General features: G+C 37.4%; 6 protein-coding genes and 1 long non-coding RNA gene across 14 annotated transcripts; 4 read left to right on the top strand and 3 right to left on the bottom strand.

Moving 5' to 3' along the window:
- Positions 1-275: 275 nt before the first annotated feature.
- On the bottom strand, positions 276-1,952 carry LOC125212204 (protein PLASTID TRANSCRIPTIONALLY ACTIVE 7-like). Its single transcript, XM_048112298.1, has 4 exons — positions 1,854-1,952; positions 1,720-1,776; positions 1,571-1,636; positions 276-936 (listed from the first exon to the last, which is right to left on the bottom strand). The coding sequence occupies exons 1-4, from the start codon at positions 1,908-1,910 to the stop codon at positions 607-609; spliced, it is 510 nt and encodes a 169-aa protein (XP_047968255.1). The 5' UTR covers positions 1,911-1,952; the 3' UTR covers positions 276-606.
- Positions 1,953-2,924: 972 nt separating this feature from the next.
- Positions 2,925-6,931, top strand: LOC125215205 (RNA-binding KH domain-containing protein RCF3). 2 transcript variants are annotated; one of them, XM_048116556.1, is made up of 8 exons: positions 2,925-3,958; positions 4,587-5,051; positions 5,197-5,424; positions 5,693-5,953; positions 6,145-6,233; positions 6,329-6,434; positions 6,514-6,640; positions 6,752-6,931. In XM_048116556.1, exons 1-8 carry the CDS (start codon positions 3,209-3,211, stop codon positions 6,766-6,768), a joined length of 2,043 nt encoding a protein of 680 aa, XP_047972513.1. In that variant the 5' UTR covers positions 2,925-3,208; the 3' UTR covers positions 6,769-6,931. The 2 variants fall into 2 exon arrangements, with proteins under 2 accessions (XP_047972513.1, XP_047972514.1); XM_048116557.1 differs by lacking the exons at positions 6,145-6,233; positions 6,329-6,434; positions 6,514-6,640; positions 6,752-6,931 and having other exon boundaries at positions 5,342-5,424; positions 5,693-5,830.
- Positions 6,932-7,686: 755 nt separating this feature from the next.
- LOC125212146 (nephrocystin-3) lies at positions 7,687-12,271 on the top strand. 2 transcript variants are annotated; one of them, XM_048112226.1, is made up of 10 exons: positions 7,687-7,745; positions 8,046-8,288; positions 8,614-8,887; positions 9,228-9,378; positions 9,589-9,808; positions 9,914-10,005; positions 10,573-10,708; positions 10,890-11,221; positions 11,467-11,851; positions 11,942-12,271. In XM_048112226.1, exons 1-9 carry the CDS (start codon positions 7,705-7,707, stop codon positions 11,715-11,717), a joined length of 1,740 nt encoding a protein of 579 aa, XP_047968183.1. In that variant the 5' UTR covers positions 7,687-7,704; the 3' UTR covers positions 11,718-11,851; positions 11,942-12,271. The 2 variants fall into 2 exon arrangements, with proteins under 2 accessions (XP_047968183.1, XP_047968184.1); XM_048112227.1 differs by having other exon boundaries at positions 11,936-12,271.
- Positions 11,988-18,202, top strand: LOC125212147 (putative aminoacrylate hydrolase RutD). 2 transcript variants are annotated; one of them, XM_048112228.1, is made up of 12 exons: positions 11,988-12,126; positions 14,064-14,208; positions 14,345-14,534; positions 14,789-14,871; positions 15,044-15,144; positions 15,370-15,465; positions 15,607-15,660; positions 15,947-16,095; positions 16,200-16,317; positions 17,115-17,202; positions 17,684-17,896; positions 17,976-18,202. In XM_048112228.1, exons 2-11 carry the CDS (start codon positions 14,100-14,102, stop codon positions 17,869-17,871), a joined length of 1,176 nt encoding a protein of 391 aa, XP_047968185.1. In that variant the 5' UTR covers positions 11,988-12,126; positions 14,064-14,099; the 3' UTR covers positions 17,872-17,896; positions 17,976-18,202. The 2 variants fall into 2 exon arrangements, with proteins under 2 accessions (XP_047968185.1, XP_047968186.1); XM_048112229.1 differs by lacking the exons at positions 11,988-12,126; positions 17,115-17,202; positions 17,976-18,202 and having other exon boundaries at positions 13,952-14,208; positions 17,684-17,846.
- Positions 16,032-18,705, bottom strand: LOC125212148. Its single transcript, XR_007174616.1, has 2 exons — positions 18,405-18,705; positions 16,032-16,258 (listed from the first exon to the last, which is right to left on the bottom strand). It is a non-coding gene; the product is annotated as an uncharacterized LOC125212148 (long non-coding RNA).
- An 812-nt stretch (positions 18,706-19,517) lies between these two features.
- LOC125216061 lies at positions 19,518-20,976 on the top strand. Its single transcript, XM_048117672.1, has 4 exons — positions 19,518-19,674; positions 20,299-20,371; positions 20,450-20,505; positions 20,716-20,976. The coding sequence occupies exons 1-4, from the start codon at positions 19,616-19,618 to the stop codon at positions 20,825-20,827; spliced, it is 300 nt and encodes a 99-aa protein (XP_047973629.1). The 5' UTR covers positions 19,518-19,615; the 3' UTR covers positions 20,828-20,976.
- A 150-nt stretch (positions 20,977-21,126) lies between these two features.
- On the bottom strand, positions 21,127-24,548 carry LOC125212124 (protein ABIL3-like). Of its 5 annotated transcripts, XM_048112188.1 has the most exons (11): positions 24,533-24,548; positions 24,175-24,248; positions 23,321-23,511; positions 22,760-22,842; positions 22,509-22,659; positions 22,242-22,341; positions 22,057-22,149; positions 21,933-21,975; positions 21,762-21,865; positions 21,528-21,673; positions 21,127-21,440 (listed from the first exon to the last, which is right to left on the bottom strand). In XM_048112188.1, the coding sequence occupies exons 3-11, from the start codon at positions 23,423-23,425 to the stop codon at positions 21,270-21,272; spliced, it is 996 nt and encodes a 331-aa protein (XP_047968145.1). In that variant the 5' UTR covers positions 23,426-23,511; positions 24,175-24,248; positions 24,533-24,548; the 3' UTR covers positions 21,127-21,269. The 5 variants fall into 5 exon arrangements, with proteins under 5 accessions (XP_047968145.1, XP_047968144.1, XP_047968148.1 ...); XM_048112187.1 differs by lacking the exon at positions 24,533-24,548 and having other exon boundaries at positions 23,321-23,463; positions 24,175-24,452; XM_048112191.1 differs by lacking the exon at positions 24,533-24,548 and having other exon boundaries at positions 21,762-21,850; positions 23,321-23,463; positions 24,175-24,446.
- Positions 24,549-26,513: the final 1,965 nt, after the last annotated feature.

Below are 26,513 nucleotides of genomic sequence, written 5' to 3'. Positions count from 1 at the left end.
GTAGCAGCTGTTGATATCCTAAATGTGTGATACAACAAACATCATAGGAAGCAGCAAAGAACACTTATTAATAGAGCTGTCAAAAAAGGTCCGCCCTACCAGGCCCGAAGCCTGAATGTTTATGCATAAAACTAATATTTGGATTGGAAAAATGCAGCCCAAAAATATTCAAGAACTTTATATAAAGCTTCAAACAGGCTAAATAGCTTATATTTTTACCTACATAAATAACATTCTATAAAAACACGTATATGGAACAGATTGCACCTAGCTCGTTAAAGGAAAAGCCTCAAATTTGAATGTGCAATCATGGGATCCAATCTTAATCTTTACAACATAATTGCATACAACAAAATGAAGGAGAGTTAGTCATGTAACAATACACCTTACAAGACTCCCCGGCTTCGCCACCGGTTCCTCCTTAAAACACCAATAACCTAACCAAGGTTGACGAATCTTGATGGGAAGATAAGATAGTGATCTTTTTCAAGTGCATCCAAAATACCTCTCAGACATAGTTCGGTATAGCAGGTCACAGCAATATCAATACTAGCTCGAATAAGAACATGCACGTATACTTGGTATAAAGAAAAAAACAAGAATTACTTATTTATCATAGAGTTCATGCCTTAGGAAGCCAGGACCTGGCTTGAAAGGATCATCTTCTCTGTATGCCTCAGGACGGTGAACTCCAGAGTCATTCATACGGTTGCTGATGACGTGGAGGATTGCTTTCTTCGCACCATACTCATCACGGTTGTTCTCTACATACTGCTTCGCCTCTGCTGCCACTTCATTCACAAAATCAAACCTGTTATCCTCCGAGAGCAATAGCCTCTCGATGTCCATTGTCAGGAGCTCTCCTGTCTCCCTTATCCTCCTCACCTGTTCCTCAAGAAACGGAACTCTTTCTATCTTCGCCTTATCTTTTTTCATCTGAAAGCACATGATACACAGAGATACTTATTAGCAACCACCACTTGAAAATGAAAGTTTCAATCATCATCATCAAAGCCCCCACACTATATGGGAGATAATGCATAGACAGATATTTGGGTTTTCCTGCATATTAATATCACTAAATTCGAGGTCTGTCATTTTCCTTAGTCCTGTTGACATCAACTGAGCTTCCCAAGATGAGTAAATAATTGTATTGTATTCAAGCATGCTGAATAAGCAAAAAATTGAATGAAGAATGCTCATGAAATCAACCATTAACAAATCTATATCTAGCACCAAAATCCAGCAAAAAATAATTACTTCATCTACCAAACTCCGAAACTAACTATTCAAAGTTATTTTCCAGTTTCTTATCTTACAATAAGATGATTTTATTTTTCACACTTGATTTATTCAATCGATGTTTCGGAAGCAATCATAAAATCTGAATAACTAAATCTGAATTTTGAATACCTAACATCTGTCTCAACTCTTCCCCCAAATACAACAAGAATAAGAAGGCTGGGAAAAATCATTTCTCTCACAAATACATCATCCTCACTTCCCTCTCTATAAAAAAATTCCTTGTAACACACACACATATCCAGGTAGATATGGCTCATAATCATACCAATTTTCTCCGCCTCCACACTTGCCTATGACTGCCTCCTGAATTTCGTGAGCTCGAACTATTATCCTGCCAATCAAAATCACAAAAAACAAAATCGATTTCATAAATCGAAAAAAACTCAAAATTGTTATCATTGCTAAAATTGTAACCTGCGACTTCGAAGCAACACAGAGGCGCCGTTTGTTGTCCGGTTTTACTTCGATTCTCTGCACACGATGGATCAAAAAGGTCGATAAATTATGGCAAATTAAGCGAGAAAAGTTAGAGGATTACAGAAACATACATTTGGAGGGAGGGAGTGGAACAATGAAGTGCTGAAAGTAGCAGCAATTAGCGCCATTGCAACTCAAGCTTTATCTAGTTTCCGGTATCTGCACTTTTTGAATTGAATCACAGATATAACGGAATCGGCCCAAAATAGAACCCTATATTTTGGGCTTTTGGCCCATCAGGTTAACAATATGTGAATAAACTTTATTTATTAACCCTATTATTTGTAAGCACTACTCTTCTTTAATTCATCTTATTATTATTTTATAAATTTAATATTCACTAAATTAAAAATATTTAGTATTAGATGATAGAATTTTCAGTCAAACATTTGGCCCAATATGTATATAATTATTTTCGATCCCGAGTTTGGTCCAATATATAAATTAGTGTTTCGAAGACATTTATGGTCCACTAATCTCGTCTGGTACAAAGATAAGCAGGATAATTTAGTAAAATATGAATTTATTATTTTCTGATTAAAAAAGTAAATTAACTTGATTTCTAGCTTTATGTATTGTTAACTCGATCTTTATTGAATACTTACCAATTATTGTAATTAACAGCTCAAATGCCATTGTAATAATCAGTATTTCCTTATACTGGAATGTCTTTAAAGTTAAAACCCATAGCATATTGTGATCTTAAATATATCCAAATACTCCATTAATTACGTGTAACCGAACTTCTAATTAAAATGTGGATTCACATTAAACAACTACAACTTAAATTTCATCAAAAACAAAATCAATCAGTCCCCCAAGGTAATGTTTTCAATTTTTAGCAATATCAATTATATTTTTCACAATATTAAAATAAAAGTTAAATAAAAAATAGCACTAGATAAATTAAATACGAACAATCCATCATTACACGATTAAAAATCTTACGGAGTAGTACTACTTATTTCTTTGGCATAAAATTTAAAAATAAGTTGAATAAATTAGTGAACTATTTATGGTAAAAATTAGAAAAGGTTTTTAGACAAAAGTAAAAGACAGAGGATAGAAATTTTCTGACATAAGAATCTATCTGATCTGGCCACTCTATAAAACCTATTTATTTGAGAGATAAAAGGCGAAAATATAGGGCTGTGAATTCAATCACTCCTTCACATCACAAAATTTTATGATTTCTGTTTAGTTCATGGCTTCTGCTTCAACAAGCTCAGACCTCATCTGCCATTGCGAATCTTCCTCCAATCGCGACCTGTACTGAAAGGAATTGCAGGATTTGAATCTAAACCCTAATTGCCCCTGCTGTTTCGGCCGCAAGTTTGAATCTTTAGCACCGAATCTCGGATTTGGACTCTGTTTTTTTTTTTAGCTGGAATAGTTGTTGTGATTGTTGGAAGTGAAGAAATCGGAAATGGATAGATCGAGATCTAAGAGATACTATTATGACCAGGACTATGAATCTGAAACCCTACACTCGCGGAGCAAGCCTCGCTACGGAAACAATTCACACGGTGGTGGCGGCGGCGGAGGTGGAGGAGGAGGAGGTCACCATTATCCTCCGAGCTACCGTCGCTCCTCATCCTCCTCTGGCGGAGGTGGAGGCAGCGGCGGTGGTGGAGGAGGAGGGAGAAAGCTGCCGGATCAGTTGATGGTGACTACTAGCTACCGGATTCTATGCCACGATGTGAAGGCAGGGGGAGTGATTGGGAAATCAGGGTCTATAATTAAGGCGATTAGGCAGCACACTGGGGCGTGGATTAATGTGCACGAGCTGGTGCCTGGGGACGAGGAGAGGATTATCGAGATCTCTGACACACGGAGGAGGGACCCGGACGGGAGGATGCCGTCGTTCTCGCCTGCGCAGGAGGCGTTGCTCTTGATACATGAGAGGATTCTCGAGACTGAAGGGGGAGGAGGAGGGTATGGGCATAATGATGGATTTGTGGAGGATGAGAATGATGAGTATGGTGGGAGAGGAGGTGGTGGCGGTAATAGAGTTGTGACGAGGCTGGTGGTATCGCGGATGCACGTGGGGTGTTTGCTTGGGAAAGGGGGGAAGATAATTGAGCAAATGAGGATGGAGACCAAGACACATATTAGGATTTTACCGCGAGATCATACTCTGCCTCGTTGTGTTTCCATGTCTGAGGAGATTGTTCAGGTTCTTGATTGTTACACCCTCCTTTGGAGCTTTGAGTATTTGTTGAACATGAAAAACCTTATCTTTGGTGCATTGACTTAAAAACCAGAACTTGAATTGAACTTATGATTCCTCAACTCATTTGAATGGTTGAGATATAACTATGAGGTGATTACAGGCATGACCGCCTTCTGAAACTGAGAACGGCTGCCCTAATGCAGCAGCTTTGAGGTTTGTGGTGATGGAATGTAGTTTCTTGTTATGCTACTGATGATGGACGGGGATGCATTAATGAGCTGTAGGAATATATCAAGTGATAATTCTCATAGCATTAACTGGAGAATTGATGACTAATTCATCAAAATGATAGACGATCTGAAACTCTATTTGCATGCCATTACCTAATTAAAACTGGATTTAAGCTTTTCACCCTCTTGATTGCATGCCATAGCCATACTGCATTGCTTTATTCACTTTGCAATGTATAGCTGCCTTGTGGAAGTGCAAGGTTCATCTGATTCTCCCTTTTCTGAACAGAAAATGAAGAGCATTAGTTAACTACTGTTGTTCCTCCACACTCGCAATACAAAAGATTATGTCTTTAATCATTTTCTCCTTGTTGTGTAACATTACTGTAGAATTTGTACAGGTGGTTGGTGACGCGCATGCTGTGAAAAGCGCTCTAGCAATCATTTCTTCTCGTTTGAGGGAAAGCCAACATCGTGATAGAAGCCATTTTCAGAACAGAGTACAATCACCTGACCATTTCTATCCTCCAGATGATGATTTCCATGGCAACAACAGACGATCATCTGCAGAAGGGCCTAGCTTTGGAAATAGGTATTCTGGTGGTTCCAGGAACAACAACTATCCCCCACGTTCATCTGGATATGCCCATGAGTCCGGACCTGCTAGTGTATCTGATACTACTCAATCATTCCCCAGCGAGGAACTTGTGTTTCGCATACTATGCCCTGTTCGTAAGGTTGATTATATTGTTGGGGAAACGGATGGAATCATTGATTTGCTTCACAATGAAATAGGCGTCAATATTGATGTATCTAGTCCAGTTGCTGGATTGGATGAACTTGTAATAATCATATCTTCTGATGAGGTTAGCCTGCATCTCTCTTAGTAATCAATATGTTCGGGAGCTCGTCTTCTAAACTACATTTCAGCTCTATATGAATTTGACCACAAATTTTCAGTAACTCTTAGCTTTTATGTCTTGTAAGCTGATTCACTTGTATGGCTTTTAGGGTCCTGACGACGAGTTGTTTCCTGCCCAAGAAGCTTTATTACATATACAAACTCGCATTGCTGATCTTATTCCAGAAAAAGAAAATATTGTTACAACTCGGCTACTTTTACAATCAGATGAAATTGGTTCTTTGGCTGACATAGGTAAAATCAATGGTGCTAGTGTCGAGATTCTGCCAAGAGAACAACGTCCGGTGGGTGTATCAGGGATGGATGAGATTTTACAGGTTTGTTCTATTTAGTTTTATTTCTTTGAGGATCATGTCTTGCTCTCTCCCCTTTCCTTTGATATGGTTTACACTATAATATTGTAAAGGATCTATTGATACATATTCCTTTTGTGGCTAGTGTTAGATCTACTTTGTCGCTGCTCTTGTTTGTTGTTTCAAGTGCTTCATGCTTGAATATTTCTGTCAAGATTCATCTATGCCATAGGTGAAAAGATACAGAACTAACACAATTCTGGCTTTGTCATCTTCCATTTCTTGATTATAGATAGTTGGGGAGATCAAAGCTGCTCGAGAGGCTCTTGTGGAGGTGACATCAAGGATAAGGAGTTACACATATCGCGAGTTTCATGAGAAGGATGAACCTGTCTCTCATACTTCTGCTCCTAACCCTGGGAATGGTGGTGTGGAACCTGAGGCACCTTCAAGAAACGCCGTACCTCAATCATTCGAAATGCATGCTGGAAATGGTCCTACTCTTTCTGCCGCACATAGTTTTTCAGCCGCTACAACATCTCAAAAAGTAAAGGTAAGTCGGCTGCCTTCTCTTTTGCATAATTTGCTGTTATTTTGTTTGCTGATTTACTCCAGTTTTATTCAGTACTTGTTTTTATATCCATGAACCTGCTGGGCTCGAGTTACTGTATGTTTGAACCTGTTTCCGAGTTTTACAGCTCATTCCATCCATCGTTCTTGAATAAAATAAGCCTCAATTTGCAGGATGTGGCCTCCACACCCTCAAATGCTGATTCATGGAAGCAAAATGCGACTGAGCGACGCGAAGATCCTCAACCCACCATATTGAATAGGTCACTTTATCTCAATCTCAGTCCAGCTTTCTCACAGCAATTTAACTTGCATTCAAATCGCTCACGCTCGTCCTCTTCTTCTGTTTGTCCTCCAGAATAGCCGTACCACTCGTGACAAGAAGCATACTGGAAGTTGTCATTCCGCCCCATGCAGCGTCTGAACTAGCCAAGAAATCAAGAAAGCTCACTTTGATCAGTGAGGTGAGTTTGAGTTCTCTGTGATCATTTGAGCATATATGCCATGCATACGCCTTGACAAATATAACATTCACGCAAACAGCTATCGGGAGCAACTGTGAAACTGGTAGACAACGGACCAGAAGCAGCAGAGAAGGTAATTCAAATTTCAGGTACTCCAGAGCAAGCAGAGAGAGCTCAGAGTTTACTTCAAGGATTCATCTTGAGCAGTAAGTTGCTCTCTCTCTCTCTGTCTTAACACACACACACACACTCAGTAGAACCATCAATATGATCTGATATTCAATTATTTTGCCACAAACTCGTGACTCTTGTTTCAGCCGAAGAAGATGGATAGGCGCGACCAGTGTAAGGTGGGACGCAGCAACAGTTTTCGTGGATGATCTGAGTTTTAAGGATATGATAAGTGACCAGTTGTTTGGAACATAATGTTATTCATTTAATGTATCTGACTTTGTTGTATGTTGTGGAAATGTAAGCATTATTTGTTGTTGTTTTCAGTATTTATCTTCTCCAGAAAATATTTTTCTGACTCGGCTTATGCAAATAATATGTTGTTGTTGTGTGCATATATGAGAGGGATATGCTACAAAACCCTTTTACACTCTAAACTATGATCCATGGATTATCAATGAAATATGTATGAATTTGTAAGGTAAATGTATGAATTAAAAATTAAAGTTTTTGCTAGCGAAATGATTTTGCTAGAAAAATTCCAAAGATTGGTCAAATTTTGGTTTGTCTCGCAACTTTAAAAAACAACTAGAAAAATCATGAAATCATATGCTAATGTTGTTACTACTAATGAGTTAAATCATAGTACTATCATCTATTCAAGAAAAAATTGCGACATTTAGTTGAAAAACATCAAGAAGATTAGAAGGAACTGCACCATTTAGTTGAAATCATATGCTATTACTGGATTTTCTGCCATAAGATAGTGCACAAATTCAAACTTCAGAACTTTTTTACTAATTTTTGAAATTAAAATAAATGTAACCTCTGCAAATGGACTTTCCTATTTTGTTTTTGAGGTTTTGATAAATCGAGTATTTTACTAGTAAAGTAAACTGCACATGATATCATGACTCAATAATCACAAAAATAAAATCCAGAACATTATTAGTATTTAATTTTGTGCAAAACAAAGACCGATACAACGCCACCACTATTGGGCCAGAGATAATGGGCCAATGGATTAACAGTGAAGCCCATAAGTAAAACCCATTCTTCGACATTCATTTCATTCCAAGACTTTACCCCTTCTTCGTTAATGGCTGCCATCATCTCTTCCTCGATTCCTTCTAATTTCAGGTGAATTCCTCGTTTACAACTATGCATATGTATACAGAGATAATACCACATTATCTACATGCTGTAATTCGAATATCAAATAACTATTCTGTGTTCATTTATCCTCTTCATATCGGTTATACGATTATATACATTGTTTGTGTGTTTATTTCAGCTTTCAGCTCATAATTCTATATTAATAAAGTGTATTGTGTTTTCTAATTGTTGAACTGTTTGTCTCTGCGTGTGTTTAAATGAATTTGAAGGCGTTAGTGCTCAAACTGAACTTGTTTTTGTTTACTCCTATTCTATTTGTTTCAGGATGAATCCAATTTGTTCAAAAACACAATTAGGGCACGTGCGGTTACAGACACTGTCTGTGTGTTCCTGTATCCAAATGATTGTTCCGTTTTCAAAACGTAGTTGTAGGCTATATTTGGTACCATTCGATGCATTACAGTGTGGACTGAGAAGTTTTGGCGCGGATAGCTTGTCTGGCGTCCGAGGTAGATATCCACGGAAACATGTGATTTCAGGTGTTTTGGACCCAGAAGTTTTGCAGAGGTATAAGGTTACATAGGTTCACATTTGTCATTCATAAAATGTGAAAGCTATTTATAAAATGTGTATTGGGTCCGGATGTTCTGGTTGCATTCGAGTTAATCATCACAGACTCATAGTATTAGATGGTAGTACTTAATAAGGTGATTGCCTTCATGTGTCAGTACCATCATTGTTACCTAACTTGAGATCATCACTTTATATGTCATTAGCTTACATGTTCCTTCATTTGGCAAATATGTCACTAGCTAACATGTCACTTCATTTCAGATCACTTCCTACTCTAACCTGTGTGTTGTGTGTGGTGTGCTACACTTTGTAACTGTAGGTCCGACATTGTTAGTGAGACCCACATGAAATCATCTGGAAGCTTAAATGACCTCGAAGAGCAGCTTCAGGAATTATTTAATGAAGTGAAGACCTTAATTAAATTGGGGAAGAATGATGATGCAGTAGATTTGCTCCAAGCAAATTATGAAGCTGTTAAAGAACAGGTGGATTCTGGTGCTCAAGGCATTGAAGAAGCTGCTGCTCTTGATGTCATTGCTTTGGGTTTCATGGCAGTTGGAGATTTGAGGACTGTGGGATCCACAATGGATATGGTAATTTGATTTGCAAACTGTATAGCTATACTCATTATTCAAGTTTGGCAATACTTTGGTTTTTAAGATATTGAGACCATAGGTCACAGAAATGACTTTTATTCTTTGCAACTTAACATGATAGCTAAATCTATTGCATTAAAAATAAACGTGCAAGTGTTGGATATATTTACCTAGATAACATGCATACGTATTATCATTAATAACTGTAATGGTTATCTCCACCTCCATGCTTTGGATATGGAATCTCTTCAAGAGCATCTTCTGTCTGTTTTGAAATTCATCATCATGTTTGATTATCTAAATACTCACTACTTATAATAGTGTTGTCTGATTGCAGTTGCACAAGATTGTGAATGCTTTAAATGATGAGGAGCCGCTTATTGATTCAATACTAATGCATATGGGAAATATTTATGCCAAGTTGGAAAAGTTTGAGTTGTCAATAAACTTCTACCAAAGATCCCTGCAAATTATGGAGAGGAAATATGGTATGCTGAACATTGAAATTTAATGACATCTGCTTAACCACCAATATGCTTTATTTATCTCTGTGTCTGTTACTCTGTTATGCCAAATAACATAAGACTAGTAGGCTCTGTTGTTCTGAGTAGATGCTAATTGAACGACAAAAATTGGCACCACTCTGCGAACTTTTGGTCAACCTGAAACTAACTTCTGCATGAACTTTCTCCATTTAGGAACTAAGAGCTCATTACTTTGCACACCATTGATGGGAATTGCAAAAGTGCTCGGCTCTATTGGCAAAGCCAGTGAGGCTACAGAAACATACCACCATGTTATTAAAATATTGGAATTAAGCAGAGGGGAAGGCGAGGAGTTGATAGTACCATTAAGCGCATTAGGTAATCTTCTACAGAAGGAGGGAAAGGCATCAGATGCTGAATATACATTCAATAGGTTAGTACTTTGTATATGGGCAGTGTTTACTTGCATATACTGTTATTTCATGGAGAGGCTTTTTCATTGTGATGTTTACTATTCTGTTTTTCCTGTTTGTACTAGAGTACTAAACATCTATATAAGGTTATATGGGGAAAAAGATGGAAGAGTGGGAGTAGCTATGTGTTCGTTGGCCCAGGTGAAATGTGCAACAGGTATGATCTTCTTTCATACTCCGTGCCAAAAAGAAGTGACTCTACTACTATGGAATGGAGGGAGGTAGAATTAAGAAAGCATTGAATGGGCCACCCACAACTTACTACTAGTATCTTTTAGATCAAGTTTCTGTCGATGATATGTATAAAATAGTTGTTGCTTCAACTCATGTAGATGGATCTCATATAATTCTGTATCTTTTACAACACCCTAGATAATTAAAAGTCAAGTTATGCTACTAGCTTCTAGTTTAACTGTTCCATGACAGTGGTACTATTCATGCTTGAACCAAAAAATAGAAGAGAAAATTCATGTGTAGAAGCTTGATTCCACTTGTCCTTCTCTTGTTCTTTTACCTTACCTGAAAGTGTCTTTGAGAGCTATGTCACGTGCTTAATAGCTTAGCCTATATAGAACTGGTTGAGTCTTGTCACTGTGTTCATTGTATAATTTGTAGAATTAAAATAGGGTTTTGATTACTTGAAAGGTAAACAATTACCGTGCCCCTTGAGCATCAATGTTGTCCCCTAAGGCATCCGTTTGTTAACTTTTCGTATCTTTTGCAGGAGATATAAATGAGGCAATTGATCTATATAAAAATGCTATGGAGATCCTTAGGAATTCAACACACATGGCATTGGACGACCAAGTTATGGAGAAGATGAGAATCGAATTGGCCGAGCTACTTCATGTTGCAGGAAGGTAGAAAACTTTCACTAAACTGACTTATTTATCTCCATACTCTAGTGGCAGGACTCAAATTATATTCCATCAATTTTCTGTGGAAACTTCCCTTTAACCATACTTTTCAGTATATGATACTAGTGGGCATACAAGTAGTTGGTGTTGACCACAGGAATGTGAAAACTCCTTTATTTTGCAGAGGAGCAGAAGGCCGAGCCCTGCTGGAAGAATGCTTGTCAATATCTGAAAAATCCAAAGGAAAACATCATCCCAGCTTAGTCCCCCATCTTGTAAATCTTGCAACTTCCTATTCTGGCTCGAAAAATTTCGGCGAAGCTGAGCGCTTGTTACGGATAAGTTTGCAAATAATGATGAAGAATGTGCCTCCGGATGACCCAGCTATTACCTTCCCAATGTTACATTTAGCTGTCACTCTTTACAATCTACATCGTGATGAAGAAGCTGAAAGTCTTGCTGCAGACGTACTACGCATCCGTGAAGAAGCATTTGGAAAGGAATCTTTACCTGTTGGTAAGTCTATAATAACTTCTGCACTCTTGATTCTATGTTACATTGTTGTTTCTTGAGCTACTACGTCTATACTATATTCTTGTAACATTGTTGTAAATGTAACTTCCTTGTATGCTTAGCACTCCAGGCATGTAATGCTTCCCGATTTCATCTTTGTCTGGATTTTGTGACTTGCATTTCTTATATGTCCCATTGGTCTCCATCCGAAATAGTCATGACCATTTTGTTTTACAAATGCTTAACAGGAGAGACCCTAGATTGCTTGGTGTCCATTAGGAGCCGAATGGATAAGGACGATGATGAATTGGTGGAGCTCCTCAAGAGGGTTTTGAAAATTCAGGAAAAGGCCTTTGGCCCTGAGAGTGAAGAGGTTATGGAAACAATGAAAAAAATTGTACATTACATGGACAAATTGGGGATTAAAGATGAGAAGTATCCTCTGCAGAGGAGACTCTCCATACTGAGGAACAAACACAAACACATGGTCAAGTATTAGTCCCAACTCCCAAGTTCCATACTATACATATTTTCTTGATGCATATGAGCCTAGAACTCTTGATTTTAATGATGTGATCAAGCTATGTGAGGTCACCGATACGAGCCACCAAATCTTTGAGGTTGAGTAATGAGGTACGAGCTATATATAAATTAATGTTGCTAGTTAACTGACTTATACACAGCTATGATGTGAGCACACTCTAATTTCTTCATCAGTAACAGGGCGTGCGATGTCTGAAGATATGCTATGCTCACCAGTGACTGGGCTCTGAAATATTGCCCTTGAGCTCACCATATAGTGCAGTATCTTATTGGCTTGAGCTGTTTTTCTGAAGCGATTCAAGAGTATGCCAATGTTGCCTCATCTTCCGCAATTTATACATCTGGTCCACAAAAGACGAATATAGGTATTTATGGTTCTCTCTTTTTTCCATTTTCTGAATATTCTAACTTGCCTTTTATAAAAGGTAAGAGATTGTGAGAGGTGCATTTAGAACTAAATTATCTGCTACACATTTTAAGTTTCTCGAATGGAAAATATATTACTGTGGAGAATCTGGTGTGATGATATAACGAAACAGAAAACGTGTCAATTATTACAGTCACAGACTTCATAGACCATATCTCAAAATTGTCCAACAAAAATCACATGTTTAAAATGATTGTATATTGCTTCAGTCTATAGATAGAGAAAAAATAGATTGTTGATCTTGATACACAGTGTCAGTGACAGTAAAATTCAAGTACTTATTTCGCTTCAAACAAATAAATGCAAGCATTTTTCTCGTTTATTTTACTTGGGAGAAGATGAGCACTGATATTTTATTCTTAGATCTGTGTAAGAAAAAAACCATAATATAATGAATAACGTAGATCGCTATGTTGTATCCTTTCGAAAGCTAAAAATGTCGTTATCTTCAAAGAGATCGACTTAGAGGTGGATAATTTCGTGGAAGTAATCGAAATTCGATCACATTTAAAAATACTTTTCTGACTTTAGAAAAAAAGTTACTATATCATTAAATTCATTATCCATTGAGAGTAATAAATAGAAAACAATAAACAATTCGTCAACACAACCCCAATAATCTTGTGAATACTTATTATTATCAATCACATTTTTTGCATGCCGCTTCATTTTTGTGGGGTCGATGCACAAATCATACGACCCAAACTCGCCATCCACTTTAAATAAATTTCGTTTCTTATTTTATCTTAATTGTAAAATTATAGTTGAAACTTTCTTGCTTAACTCTCTGTATTTGCTAATTTATGTTTCTCTCCTGCAACATTTTATATATTCACAAGATAGATGTTAATTACCAAATCTCACATTTTCCCTCTTACCGCTATATTGTGGCATATGAATTTACTATTATAGCTAGGGATCATAGTATACGTTAACTAATTGCATTTGAAGTGGAGTATACTATATATTGCATTGGCTTATGAGTTTAATAGTATAAAACTATCTTATATCATACTCAAATTATTTGTATGAATGATTGGTGTGGTCTACAGAGATTGCCTTAGATTGTTGCAATTCAACTAAACGTTACATAATTAAGTCGCCTAACTTTAAAAATTAATTTTAATAATGAGAAGTGAAACTAAAGTGTATGTGGCGACCAATAACCCCCACTTTCACACTAGAATTTAAAATAGTGACGTTTGACTTTGCCAGCACAAGGCCGACCAACCGCCCGCTGCTTATCCGCCACGTAATTCTATATTTGGTGATCACCCACAATTCATTTTAAAATACTTTTTTCATTGTTTATTAGGAGTTCGATTTTTAAATTTGATTTCGTTATATTTTATAGACATTCATTTAGAAATGAGTGGAAACAAATGGATAGATCGATAAGCTCTACACTTGGCACACACACGATTTTTGAACTGGTAAAACCATACCATAAAGAAATATACAACTTTCCTTTAAGATATCTAATCATAGTAAAAAAATATTTGTTATAGATAAATGAGCTTTAATTGCAAATCATGAAGAAAATATTACAAATCCATATTTAGGGAGTATGCTTTAATTATAAAACCATTTTCTATTTTTTTTTATAATGATAAGTCATAAGATCTCCACTTTTGTAATTGGAAAATTAAATCAGTGCAATTTACTATTAGATTTTTATACTACATGTGAAATTAATTAATAAATGAATTAACAGCACATTTGAGGCGTGTGGTATATATAGTTATAAAGCAATAGACTTTGCAATCTGTCATTTGTATTTTCTTCTTCTCCCATTCTCTTCTGGAATCTCTGATAATTCAGCTCATACATATACGCTTCTCCCTCTCTCTCCAACCAAATATTTCTGTCAAACAGAATCACAGCAGAACACACGATCAAGGGGGGAGGGAAATGCCGTTTTGCGAAGTGGGTGGCGCGGCGGAAGCAAACGTCAGCAATGGAATCCAACTTTTTTACAGAACATACGGGAAAGGACCAATCAAAGCTCTCATGATCATAGGTAAAACGCCCGCATTTCACTTTTCGAGGGCTTTACTTTGTTAATTTTTTTTATTGTCTTTCACGATGATCGACAAATTCTCGTGATCTCAATGTTCATCTGAAATTGAAATTGAGTTCTTATGAAAAATCGTCAGGATTGGCCGGGACCCACGATTCATGGGGGCCGCAGATAAATGGTCTGGCCGGGACTCTGAGGCCGAACGACGACGAGTCGCCGCCGCTGGAAGATCCGAGCGGTGCCGGAGCGGCGGGCGTCGAGGTCTGCGCTTTTGATAACCGTGGAATGGGACGAAGCTCCGTTCCCACCAAAAAGTCAGAATACACGTGAGTTCCGCCTAATTTTGAACCTTTTTCTAATTAATGTTTATTTTAGCATGATTTATGGCATTTTATTTACGAAGAAAGAGTTCTTCCGGACACCCTAGTTTTGGTCAAATTTGAAGGTTTTGTTGATAGTAATCGAAACAATACTATTTTAGCTCGGAACTTGTTTTTGTTGCGTAATAGTAGTAGCCTCAATTTGTGGAATGGTTGTGAAATTTTGGTAATGTGATTGATGATTAGTATACAATTCACAGGACGAGTATAATGGCAAAAGATGCACTAGCTCTGATGGATCATTTGGGATGGAAAAAAGCTCATGTGTTTGGCCACTCAATGGGTGAGTCTTTGAATAGTTTTTAGTAGGAATAATTGACTCAACTCGTGCTCTTGTTCTTTAATTTGAACCACATTTATCCCCTTTGTTGGATGTTTGTAATTTCATGGTTTTGGTGATCATTTGCAAAAATATCTAGCTTTTCTTGTTATTGAATGGTTTCTTGATGATGCAGGTGCTATGATTGCTTGCAAGCTTGCGTCAATGGTGCCTGAGCGAATTTCATCCTTGGCATTGTTGAATGTAACTGGTGGGGGTTATGAATGCTTACCAAAGGTATCAATTTGTGGGGTTATTTAATAGCTTTATGCTGTTTGTCTTTCTCTTGCTTATCTTTCATGACCGAAAACAAATCCACCCGAGGCAAAATTGGGTCAAAGAAAAAAGCATAGCCAACAAAATCCCAACTTATTTTTTTTTCTGAATTTCAACCCATATATGGGACTTTCTGTAATGTGTCATGCCATCCTGATCCTAATTTACAGCTCTTATTCTTTTCAGTTTGACCTTCAAACTCTGTCAATTGCTCTGCGTTTTCTGAGGGCAAAAACACCTGAACAGAGAGCAGCCGTAGATTTAGATACCCACTACTCACAGGTAAAACTTATTTATAGGTTATGATAGTCAAGCATGGCAGCCCTTTAATTTCCACTTTAGTTATCTTTCTGTTTTGTTTTGTATTCAGAACTCATCAGATCATTGAGAATTGATCGAAAATCCACTGTCTCCTTTATGCAGGAATATCTTGAAGAGTACATTGGACTAAAGACTAGAAGATCAATTTTATACCAAGTAAGGAATTCTAATATGATGAACTTGAGGCGAGAAACCTGATATTGTATGTTTTTCCTGGAATAGAGTCATAGTTCTTAGGTCATTGGGGTAAAGATCAGTGCCATGAATTTTATTTGTTCTTGCTGTATCCAATTCTCATTAAACCATTACTATGACTTGTGGTGTTCTCCTGTACGACAGAAGACCCTTGGTGTCAAACTATTTTTCTGATGCAGGCTATATTTTTATAATCGAGTAGTGTCTCTATGATTTGGAAGCATAACATGATGCTATAATTCTGCAGGAATACGTAAAAGCCATATCATCAACTGGTATGCAGTCAAAGTATGGATTTGATGGGCAGATTAATGCATGTTGGACCCATAAAATGTCGAGAAAAGAGATAGAATCTATCCGTATGGCTGGATTTCCAGTATCAGTAATTCATGGCAGGTAGCCTAGCCTATTAGAGACTCTTACTATGTTTTTCTCATTGTTCATATGTGTCTTCCAAGAAAACTAATACATGTATTTCTTTTTTTCCTCATCCCATGTAGACATGATGTAATTGCTCAGCTGTCCCATGCAAAACGACTTGCAGAGAGATTATATCCATCTGCAAGAATGGTTGAACTTAATGGTGGACATCTAGTAAGCCATGAGAGAACTGAGGAGGTACTATTCTATATGTTAGTATGACAAATAATGAAATAATAACTGAAACAGCTAACATATGGAAGCAAACTGGTAATTACATAACCTGAAGTTAAAAGTAACATTATCTTTCTAGAATTAGCTTCAACACAAAGGAAAGCAAGATCAGATGTTCTCATGTTATAATTTCATATGACATTACCCTCGCTGGTCAACAAGGCTCAGATAATATGCACTACTCAGAAATTAAGTTCCTAGAAAGGTTAGAGGAAAATGTGTTGTAATGATGCACAAATCATCCATTTTTCTCACAATTGTCTCGAGAATACATTAGAAAATGGTGAAGAATGTTACAAGGGAAAACTATTTTCAGTATATCTTAATGGAAAAACAAATTGGTGTAACATATTTTACAGAATAAAGAAAACAAATAGGGGAATTACTTAATGCTTCATGATCGCACCCAAATATTTTTTCTTAAAATGTTTGTGGATTCTGTTGAACATATACTGGAGGGCAGATTAAGTGTGATTTTGTACAGGCTAATTAATGGCTTGCCAGTATGCATTTAACTGAAGGGCCATTTTTTGTTCATAAGTTATAGATCAGCTAACAACCTTCTAACTCTGAACTTGTGATTGACCTCGTAACTGATGACGAAAGGAAACCTTGAAATGAAATTGTCTTGTTGTAAACAGAGAAACATACTACATGAAAATCATGTGCAATATCATCGGAATTTATTCGCAATTGAGTATGACATTGACCAGAAATCCCAAACTTGAGGCTTACATGGTATTTCATCCCTCAAACTGCAGGTAAATAAAGCTCTTCTAGAGTTGATCAAGGCTTCACAAAATAGGGCGAGTTCATACGAATGGACAAATTTGTCCACTAAAAGCAGTGGTGGGTGCTACTTATATGCAAATTCTTCATCTCGTATTACTAGTCTAGATCTCCTAGAGACCACCCAACCCATATAATCAGACCCACCATGCAACAAGTTCACTACCTTCTTTCAGGAGCTTTCATGGTTTCCAAGGCATTAAAGTGACGCCTTGTTAACGTAGGATTTAGTAAGAGAAAACATGTATAGCTTAGGAAATCTTTCTGTGAGTCAGTTCATGTATATTTACAAGGCTCAATTGTACTACCCATGACCAAGGCCTAGAAATGATGTGGGTATCTGGTCATTTCATTTATTCCATTTAAGAGCAAAAGTTTGATTTTTGCCTATTGGTGTATTGCCTCTGTTTTGTCATGACAATCTTTCCAAATCAAAACACAAGGAACAAGTTCATTCTTGGTTATTGACTTGACTATGCTTCCTGAAATCGAGCAGCCTGGCACGTTTACCTATGTATGACTAATCTGCTCTTTTGTTCAGTGTGCAAGGCTTCTCAGATAACAGCATGGAGAGCAATCAGTTCGTCTTTCATTATTGAACGCGTAGAGAAGCTACACATATTCATGCTGTACTTTTTTGGGCTCTTTGTACTAGCCTTTCAGCATTTACGAAGAGGCATGATGAGGCTTAAGCCAGTCAAGGTAGAACCAGCAGCACTTACTAACTAACACAGGACGGGGCCTTTCCCTACTGGTAATCCTATTCTCCCTGCTATGCCTTAGTTCATGCAGTAGCTGCAAATTTTAAGCATTTACATGTTCTTTACACGCAGGGATTCGATTTTTCTTCATTTACTATCGTCTACATATTGTCAATCCGGACACAGATGATTTATATACAACGAGGGTTGAATGCCGAGGAACTTGTGCTAATATCTACACAACTTTCTGTTCATTCAAATAAAGATGACACCTTTTTTCCTTCCCGTGTGGACTATACAGATACAATGTAAATTGTGATGCAACATATTGAGCAATGAGAAGTGATTATATGGAATTAGCTCTCTCTCTATATATATACACATAGGGTATGTAGTGCCATTTTGGGTTCGAAAAATTGCTCACAAATATACATATAAACAGTACACTAATACTACCAGGTAATAAATATAGACACACATATACATCAAATAATATCGTAAAAGAATCACCACTATCAGTAAAAGAAAAATACATATACAATATACAGAGAGTAGACTTACATGGAGTATATTTTAAGCATCCTAGACAGCTGCAGTAGCCGCCGTGTTGAGGATGCCGGTGGCGGAGGCGCTGCGGCTGAGCTGAAATCACCAAGGATGAGAGGTGGAGAAGATTGGTGAGCGAGAATACATGTGTGTGTTTTTGTTTGTGGACATATTTATAGGAGTAATATACGACAAGAATATTCTTATATGCTTTCTTTGCCCAAAACCAATTTCAGCCAAACAAGCTAGCCCGCGGGATTCCTTCAAATACGCAGTACTATTAAATTGATATGAAATTATCCAAGATTTAATTTATACTATGAGATTATTCGAAATTAAGCTTGATAAGGATGAAAATTCATAAGCCGACAGTATTCTTTATATTTTTTATTTAATTATATTATTCAGGTGTGTGTAACACCATGGTCTGTTGTGCTATTTCGCAATCCCCTCCGTATTCTTAACATAGATGAAATAATTGGCTTAATCCACTAACTAAATACTCCACTCATAAAACTAAATCCTTATCTTAATTTTTCAAACCAATTTACTATTGTTAGGGGTGCAGTAAGAATGTTTCTTCTAAACCATTTTTGTGATAATATTTAAACGTCAGCTATTAAAATATTAAGTTTAAAACATAGGAATATTTTTCAGAATATGCTGGCTTGATTGTTATGAAATCATTTTCTGCCTATTTGATTATTAGGAAAATGAACCATATATTGACTTAAATTTCAGAAATACACATGAGATGCATTCATTTTGGGGAAATTACACCCCATAAGCAAAATATTTTATTAATATTTTAAAGTGCTACAACATTTTTTAAGTTTACATGATCTATATAAAAAGTTTCATTAGTACTGTTTCAAATTAATACATTCTTTTAAATTATTTAACATTGTTTTTTTCATCTAATATCAGTAGAATAGTAGAAGAAATAGAATTTTATTCTAAAAAAAACCTTTTTTATATAGTTCATGTAAATTTAATATTTTTTTTACACATTTAAAATAGTATTGAAATATTTTGTATATGTAGATATTGTAAAGTAGATTAGTAAATGTTTTTCAAATTCATAGTACTAGAAAAACATAAAAAGGGTCAACCCGGTTTAATGGTTTTAAACCGAACCGCCCGACAGTTGTTGCCCTAAACCGTTTGTGTCTCTTCTCTTCTTCAGTCGTTTTACTTCGCTGTTTTTGAATTCCACAAACAAAAGCATGGCGACCTTAGCTGCTGATGTCACTACCGGAGCTCCCACCAAATGGGATTTCAGATGGTATTTTCATCCTCCCTCTCTCAGTTTATGGATTACAATTGCTTTCATATTTTCATATTTCCAACAATTTATCTTTTTTAGGTGCATTTTTTAATGAATTATTTTGATCTGATTAATTATGTTTTGTTTTCTGCTATGGAAATTGCCGGAGTTGTAAATAATCCTACTACTTTGTATGTAAATAGTGCTATGGAATTTTGTGAAGAAAGATAAACAGTGTTCTTTATACTAGGACTATTATCTTTGAATTCATCTGAATAACAAAAGAAAAGGCAAAAACTTGTGTATATCCCAATTAGGGTTTATTAATCACAAATTCACAACTAGGATTTAATTAATGTGGATGCACCCAAGTGTGCCTCTAAAGAAAATTGGTTGTCTGAATTAGATTGATTGTTTCCAAGTCTTTGATGAGAGGGTGAAAGTTGGAATCTTGTGTTATAAACTCTAATGTCAAGCAGTCATACATTGTCAAGCAGTAAGTTCTTTCATGTTCGTACAAAATGTTTTTTCCGGTTTCTATATTGGATCGGAAGAAAGTGGTTGTCCAGTTTTGTATGTTGTATCTGTTGTTTAATAAGCAAATTCACACTTATATTTTGTTTTCTATGATGTTGCTTGCAGCAACTTGGAAGTAGATTATGCGTCTGAAGAAGTTGCTCACATGGTATATGCTGCTCTAGCCGTTGACAAGGAGGTACGTTGTGTGCTATATGTGGCTTCTGTTCTGTTGATTCTTTTTCATCTGAGATTGTATTTTGCTTGTGATTTACAGTTGCAACCGGATAAGGTGAAAAGGCATATGTCAGTATCCAACGGGAAACTTTCTGTGTAAGTATCACGTACTTGTAATAGAGGAAAATAACTTGCTTGATAAGCATTTTACATCTATGGCATTTGAGCTAGGGTTCTTGCTTCATATCAAGTAGGAGTAGTAGAGAGCATACTAGGAACAAGACCGAATCAAAATTTTCAGCATCATTTACTCTCTCAGGTGTTTGTTTGTTAAAGTTTTTCTTTCTTGATCTTGATGATTTGCAGGAATTTTGAGGCTGTCGAAGCGAGATTCCTTCGTGCATCGTATAGTGCTTTTGTCGATGTTCTTACACTTGCCACCAAGACAATTGAAGAATTTGGTCAGGGATTGATGTAGCGACATTTTGAGAAGTGTATAATTACTGAACCAGTGTAATTTTGAACAGCTTTGTTGTGTCTCTCATGATACTCTGTATAATTATCATCAAATGAATTTGATCAAAATTTGAGATGATATGGCTGTTTGGTCCTTTTGGACATTGACAATTCTTGAGTAGCTTTAGTAGGCCAGTTTTATTAATTTAATAGGGAAATGGTGTTAACTTTACTTCTCCAAGTTCATTAGATATTTTTGTTGGCATATTGCAATCTCAGTCTATTATACTCCAATTCTACGATTACTTGTGCAGCAGTAAATGTATAGATCTTGTAACATGGGCATTAACTCATATTAATGAATATGTTTCTCTGACAATTACACTTACCATAAATGAGGTATAGAAATGAATACTAAAGGGGAAAGCAAGATGGTACAAACAACTATTTTCAACTCTTTTTCATTAGTATTCATCCAAATAAGTATATAACGTATCATCTTTCTTTGACTTGCGTCGACTGAGCAACGCTTTGAGCAACCGTTTGCTTTTGCTGGGAATCTGCTCGAACTCCTTTGGGCTCTCTTTCCCAACACGTATCCGCATCGAAGCCGATTTCCGAGGGTCAGAAATAAACTGTGCCAAATTCAATCAACCTATACATCAGGGGGGGCATTTGCTTTGGGTGACAGCTAACCAGAAAAAAAGTATCATGTCACATACCGGTTGTCTTCCTGAAGATAGATTTGGGGTGGTCGGCCGGCTCTGATTTGGGGTGGTTGGGCGTGAGCTCTTTGGAGTTGTGGGCTTACTAGATAGGGAGCCCGAACGTAGAAGTGGAAACCGGTGAGGTGACACTGTTCTTCTTTCTGATACGTCGAGAAAAACATCACAATGATTGAGCTCATTTCAGTTGGCAAAAAGCAAGAAGAATAGTTTTTTAATTGAGGAACGAACCTAGATCTTTCTTAGGCATGCTTTTGGAGAAGGCGAAGTTTCCTGGATGCTGCACGAGTCTAGGAGTAGGTGAGGAGGAGCGCCCTTTACTGCAAGACATTTGCCTAAGCATGTTTTATGACTAGTAGCTTTGGAATACAAGCATGTAGATTTAGTTGGGAGAAACCTCACCTGGCTATTGATGGTGGAGCCTCCTGTATTGTAGCTCGAATAGCTGCAAGGTAACTTGCTCGTGAGATCAACACATGGTATCAGAGCTCACATAAGCATCAAAATGATATTATAGACATTTTACCACTCCTAAATTGATGCCACTCGTCTCCTTTGTCTATGCTGCAACCTTGATACTTTGATTTCGTGCGTAAACCTCCATTCATAGTCTCTCCCACTGAAGATAAAGGTCGGAGAAATTTTTGTTTAGAAACCATATATGGTCTATACTATGATTGCCTGTATATATAAATAGAGAGAGAGAGAGACCTGGCAAGATGTATCGTTTGTGGTAATTGGGAGTGTTTATCACCAAAGACTGCTGAGAGAGACCTTCACGGTTGATGTAATCATGGCATGTCCGCAGTCTCTAAATCACATAGAAACACAATAAAGCACTTGCTTCCAGAAAGAACAACGGCTAAAACCCGTCATGAATCAGTTGATGAAACATCTTGAATGTTCTGCTTCACCCATTGGTTCAAATGGTATAGGCATGCTATGATCATTTATATCAAAGATTTAACCAAACTATACCTGCTCAAGGCAAGATATGCGAAGTTCAGTTCCTGAAACTTCAGTAATGTTCTCATCCAACAGATCGTTGACCTTAAAGGTCACAGAACCCAAATGGTCCACGGTGTTGACAAGAGCTTTAATGGCATAATCTTTCAATGTATTCACCACTCTGCGCGTTCAGATATATTAAAATGGGATAATAAACCTACAGTGATGAATCGGCAGGGAACAGGCGAAATGTAGCAATTCAACAGCCATAAGCAACTCACACATGCTTTTGGTTGTCGTTGGTGTAAGACAACTCAAAGTATTCTGCTGCTGAATAGAGTTGTTTCCTAAGATTCTTCAAATCCTGAAGAAATAAAGCATTACTCTATGAAAAAGCATATCAAGACTGTACAGCAGCAAGATGACGATCCAAAACAGGGCTCTTATTCAGTATAGGAATGAGATTGTACTAACTAGAGAGCTGTACTATTTACAAAGTAATATCTTGCGCTGCCTGCCACCTTCCCCCGACCAAAAAGGACAAGAAATAAATGTGTATAAGGAATCCAAGTTCAAACAAATCATGCCTAACTAAGAAGAGATGTTCTTCCACAAGAAAAATCACAATAATTCTCCTCCAGCACTCACTGCATCATTCAATAAAGTTGGTTTACATAATTACTTCTTTTTTATCTTCCCTCGTTGCCTGTTTCTCCTCAGACAATCGCTAGTTTAAGGCGAAGATGAGCAAGTAATGATTCAAAATTTAAAATGACGTCTAAGGAAATTAAAAATGCTGATATGCAACACCAAACAGATTATTATATGGAGGAATAAAGTACCTTTAAACTATCAGAGAAGAGCATGCTCTGCTGCATAGAAATCTCATCATAATTAGCCGGCTCACGGGGAAACTTCATGGAGGCAGCAGCCGTCATCGTCTCCATGAAGGAGTGGCTAAAATAGTAGACACAAAGTCCCTATCCTGCAACAACCATTTGCACCAATAGAGCAAATATCAAGAATCTTGAAACCGCAAAAAGAAATTACAGTTTTTTTAATTGTGTAAGCATCACAAATAGCTAGCAGCATTACTGAGAATATCAAACACATTGTCTCTGCAAGAACTAACTTAAAGATGAAAGTTGTCTCCTTCTCTAGAGAGAGAGAGGTCTCTGGGCTGGGCTCCAGATATATGAAAAAGAAAAATAAAACAATTGAAAAAAGCAGCATTACAATGCTTTCCCCCTTTTATATGTGAAACTGCTACGGACAGCCAGAATCCCATCTCAATCTTGAAAAGAAGCAAACAAAATCAAGAGACAAAACCAACAGATTAGCAGGGCAAAAACAATAAATTAAAGAAAATGGGCCACGGTAATTCTTTTTCCAATGATAATGGATTCAATAACTTAAAAAAGAACTAAAATTCCTAACAAGCCAATCTTGAAATTCTCGAGATAACAGTCCACAGTCCTTTTATTCATTGTCAGACCACAATTCATTAGATTACAATCAATACCTTACAAATGCCTACTTTTTTTTTATCACTTTCAGGAAAGAAGAAGTAGAAACAAGATTCACATTTTGCACAACAATTCCAATTTCTCCAAAACTCATGAGCATTATGTGAGCAACAGATAGAAAACAAGAAGCATTTAGCTAAAGCAATAGAGCCAGAGAATGAAGAAGTCACCTCCCACAATTGTGAAGTCTCGGTGAGGCAATTCAACAAACAGCGAACGCGCAAAGAAGAAGTGGTGTCTACAACTACAACAGTGAAGAAGATGCAAAAGTGAGAAACGACCCACCACAATCAGTTTGTCGTTCAACGTTGATCATAGAGTGTGGCTTTGAAGAAAGGCAAAAGCAGACAACAGGAAAACGATAGGCCCAAACCCAATAAACATCGAAGTCGCTATAGTAGTTTGGTGCAAAGATTTTGACTCTAATAAAAATGACATCTTTAATTTCATTTTAAATTTTTATAAAATTGGAAAACAGAGTGAAATACAGAGGAAGAATGAAGGTAGTTAGGGAGTTGAGGTTAGCACGTTGCTATATATGATTGGAATTGCAGCAATTGACGTTTGGGATTTCAAATTTTGAAGCTCCTTTTGAAGTCACACTAACTCTTTATTCAACCATTGTTCTGTTTCGTGGGTCACCACTCACTACTATCTCGTGTATTTATTTTGTTAATTTATTTAATGCGATAATGCCATGAAAAATAGGGAATAAAAAATGGACCACCAAATTGCATATTTTTTTCTCTTTATACATATATTTATGAAAAAAATAAATATGCTTTAACGTATAACGCACTATTGTGTGTCATGTAATTAGAAGTTTTAGAAGTTTAATAATTTAGGTATTTACTTGTAAAGAGGTCAATAGTGTGGGTATTAAAAGTGTAATCTTGTATGCATTTATTTGTTTTATAAAATCAAATATTCAAGTTAAGTTTTTCTCTAGTGAAAGGAAATATTCATTGTTCTTCATATTTATGCATCCAGCATCTAAAAACTAAAATACGGAGTTATTCATCTGAAAATTATTGTTATTAGAAACTGGATTTATTCTTTTTAGTTGAATCAAGTAAGAGTTGGACCGGAGTGAGCTACCAACATAATATGATTTCATATTTAATGGGTAGAGTGTGCATGACCCTTGGCATCACTTCAATTTCTAGGTTGTCAAGTGTTGATTGAGCTTCTAAGAGCATCCCCATCCGTGCTCTTAGCTAAGAGCACTGAGGTGGGCCCGGACCCACTTTTACTCTTTGTTCTTAGCTAAAAGCACAACACCCACATCCGTGCTCTTAGCTAAGGACAAATTTAAGGGTCCCACCATTCTATTATTCAATTGAAATACTCCAATTATTAAAAATATTTCTACATTATAAAAATACATTAAAAAATAAAAATTACATAATTAAAATCCTAAAAAATAAAAATTACATAATTAAAATACTAAAAAATAAAAATACATAATTAAAATCCTAAAAAATAAAAAAATACATAATTAAAATCCTACAAATTAAAAATTTTACACACATGGAAGACTAGTCCTCTAACCCCAATTGCTTCTTGAGACCCCGGATCATTTGCTCATGTGTTGCAAGTTGATCCGGAGTCATCCGAGACGTATCGTTCATATAGAGTTGACTCAAGATGGCCCACAACGTGTTGTTCGGGGGTGGAGGAGGCACAAAGGGAAGCGGGGGCGGCGGGGGCGGATGGAGTCGAGGCGCGACGGCAGGGGGCGGTTGGCCGCCGCCTTCTTCCTTCCTTGCGGGCGGGAACCGCTCGGGCCGGCGTCGGGGCTACCCAAGTTAGCTCCGGCAAGCTGGGTAGCCACATCATCGGAGGCGCCGTCGGATAGGGCTACCGACTTGGACCGTTTACTTGGAGGAGAGCTGGAGGAGGATGCTACTATGCCGCCCCTATACTTCGGATGTAGGCGCCCCTTCCCGCCAACAATCGAGGTACTTGAACGGTTTGAACTCCTCCCGTTGGTAGGTCGCCAATGCGGCAGTGATGATGTCGAGCTCGTTCGTGCCTCTCCCCGCCGACCGCTCTTCCCGGAGGTAAATCCCCTGGAACTTCCAGATTGCCTCGTTGCGTCTGTAGACGCAATTGCGAACCATACTATCATTGCGATAGATGGTTCCCGCCGGCCGGGTTTCATTGTAGAGGCGAGTGATGCGCCACCAATAAGTTTCCCCGGTTTGGTTCGTGCCGACGTCCGGATCTTCGGAGACTGCCAAGTAGGCTTTGAACATCGCCATCATCTCACCCGGAGTGTACGGGGTGCGGGTGCCACGAATAGGAGGAGTAGGAGTAGAGCTGCTGCTCCCTCCCGATCCGGGTTCGGGTGCCCACCCGAACCCGGGGGCGTTTAGGTCGTGCACCGGGTAAGGACGGTAGCCACCCGGAGCTTGCTAACCTTGGGTTTGAGGAGGGGCCGTAAATTGGGTTTCCAGACTATATCCGGCCTCGGAGTCGAACCAATCGTGGTTCCAACCGTGATTGC

The sequence above is a fragment of the Salvia hispanica genome, chromosome 3 (assembly GCF_023119035.1).
Source record: "Salvia hispanica cultivar TCC Black 2014 chromosome 3, UniMelb_Shisp_WGS_1.0, whole genome shotgun sequence".
Taxonomy (NCBI): Eukaryota; Viridiplantae; Streptophyta; class Magnoliopsida; order Lamiales; family Lamiaceae; genus Salvia; species Salvia hispanica.
The sequence above is the reverse complement of the archived record's forward strand: the minus strand, read 5'-3'. Positions and strand labels throughout refer to the sequence as shown.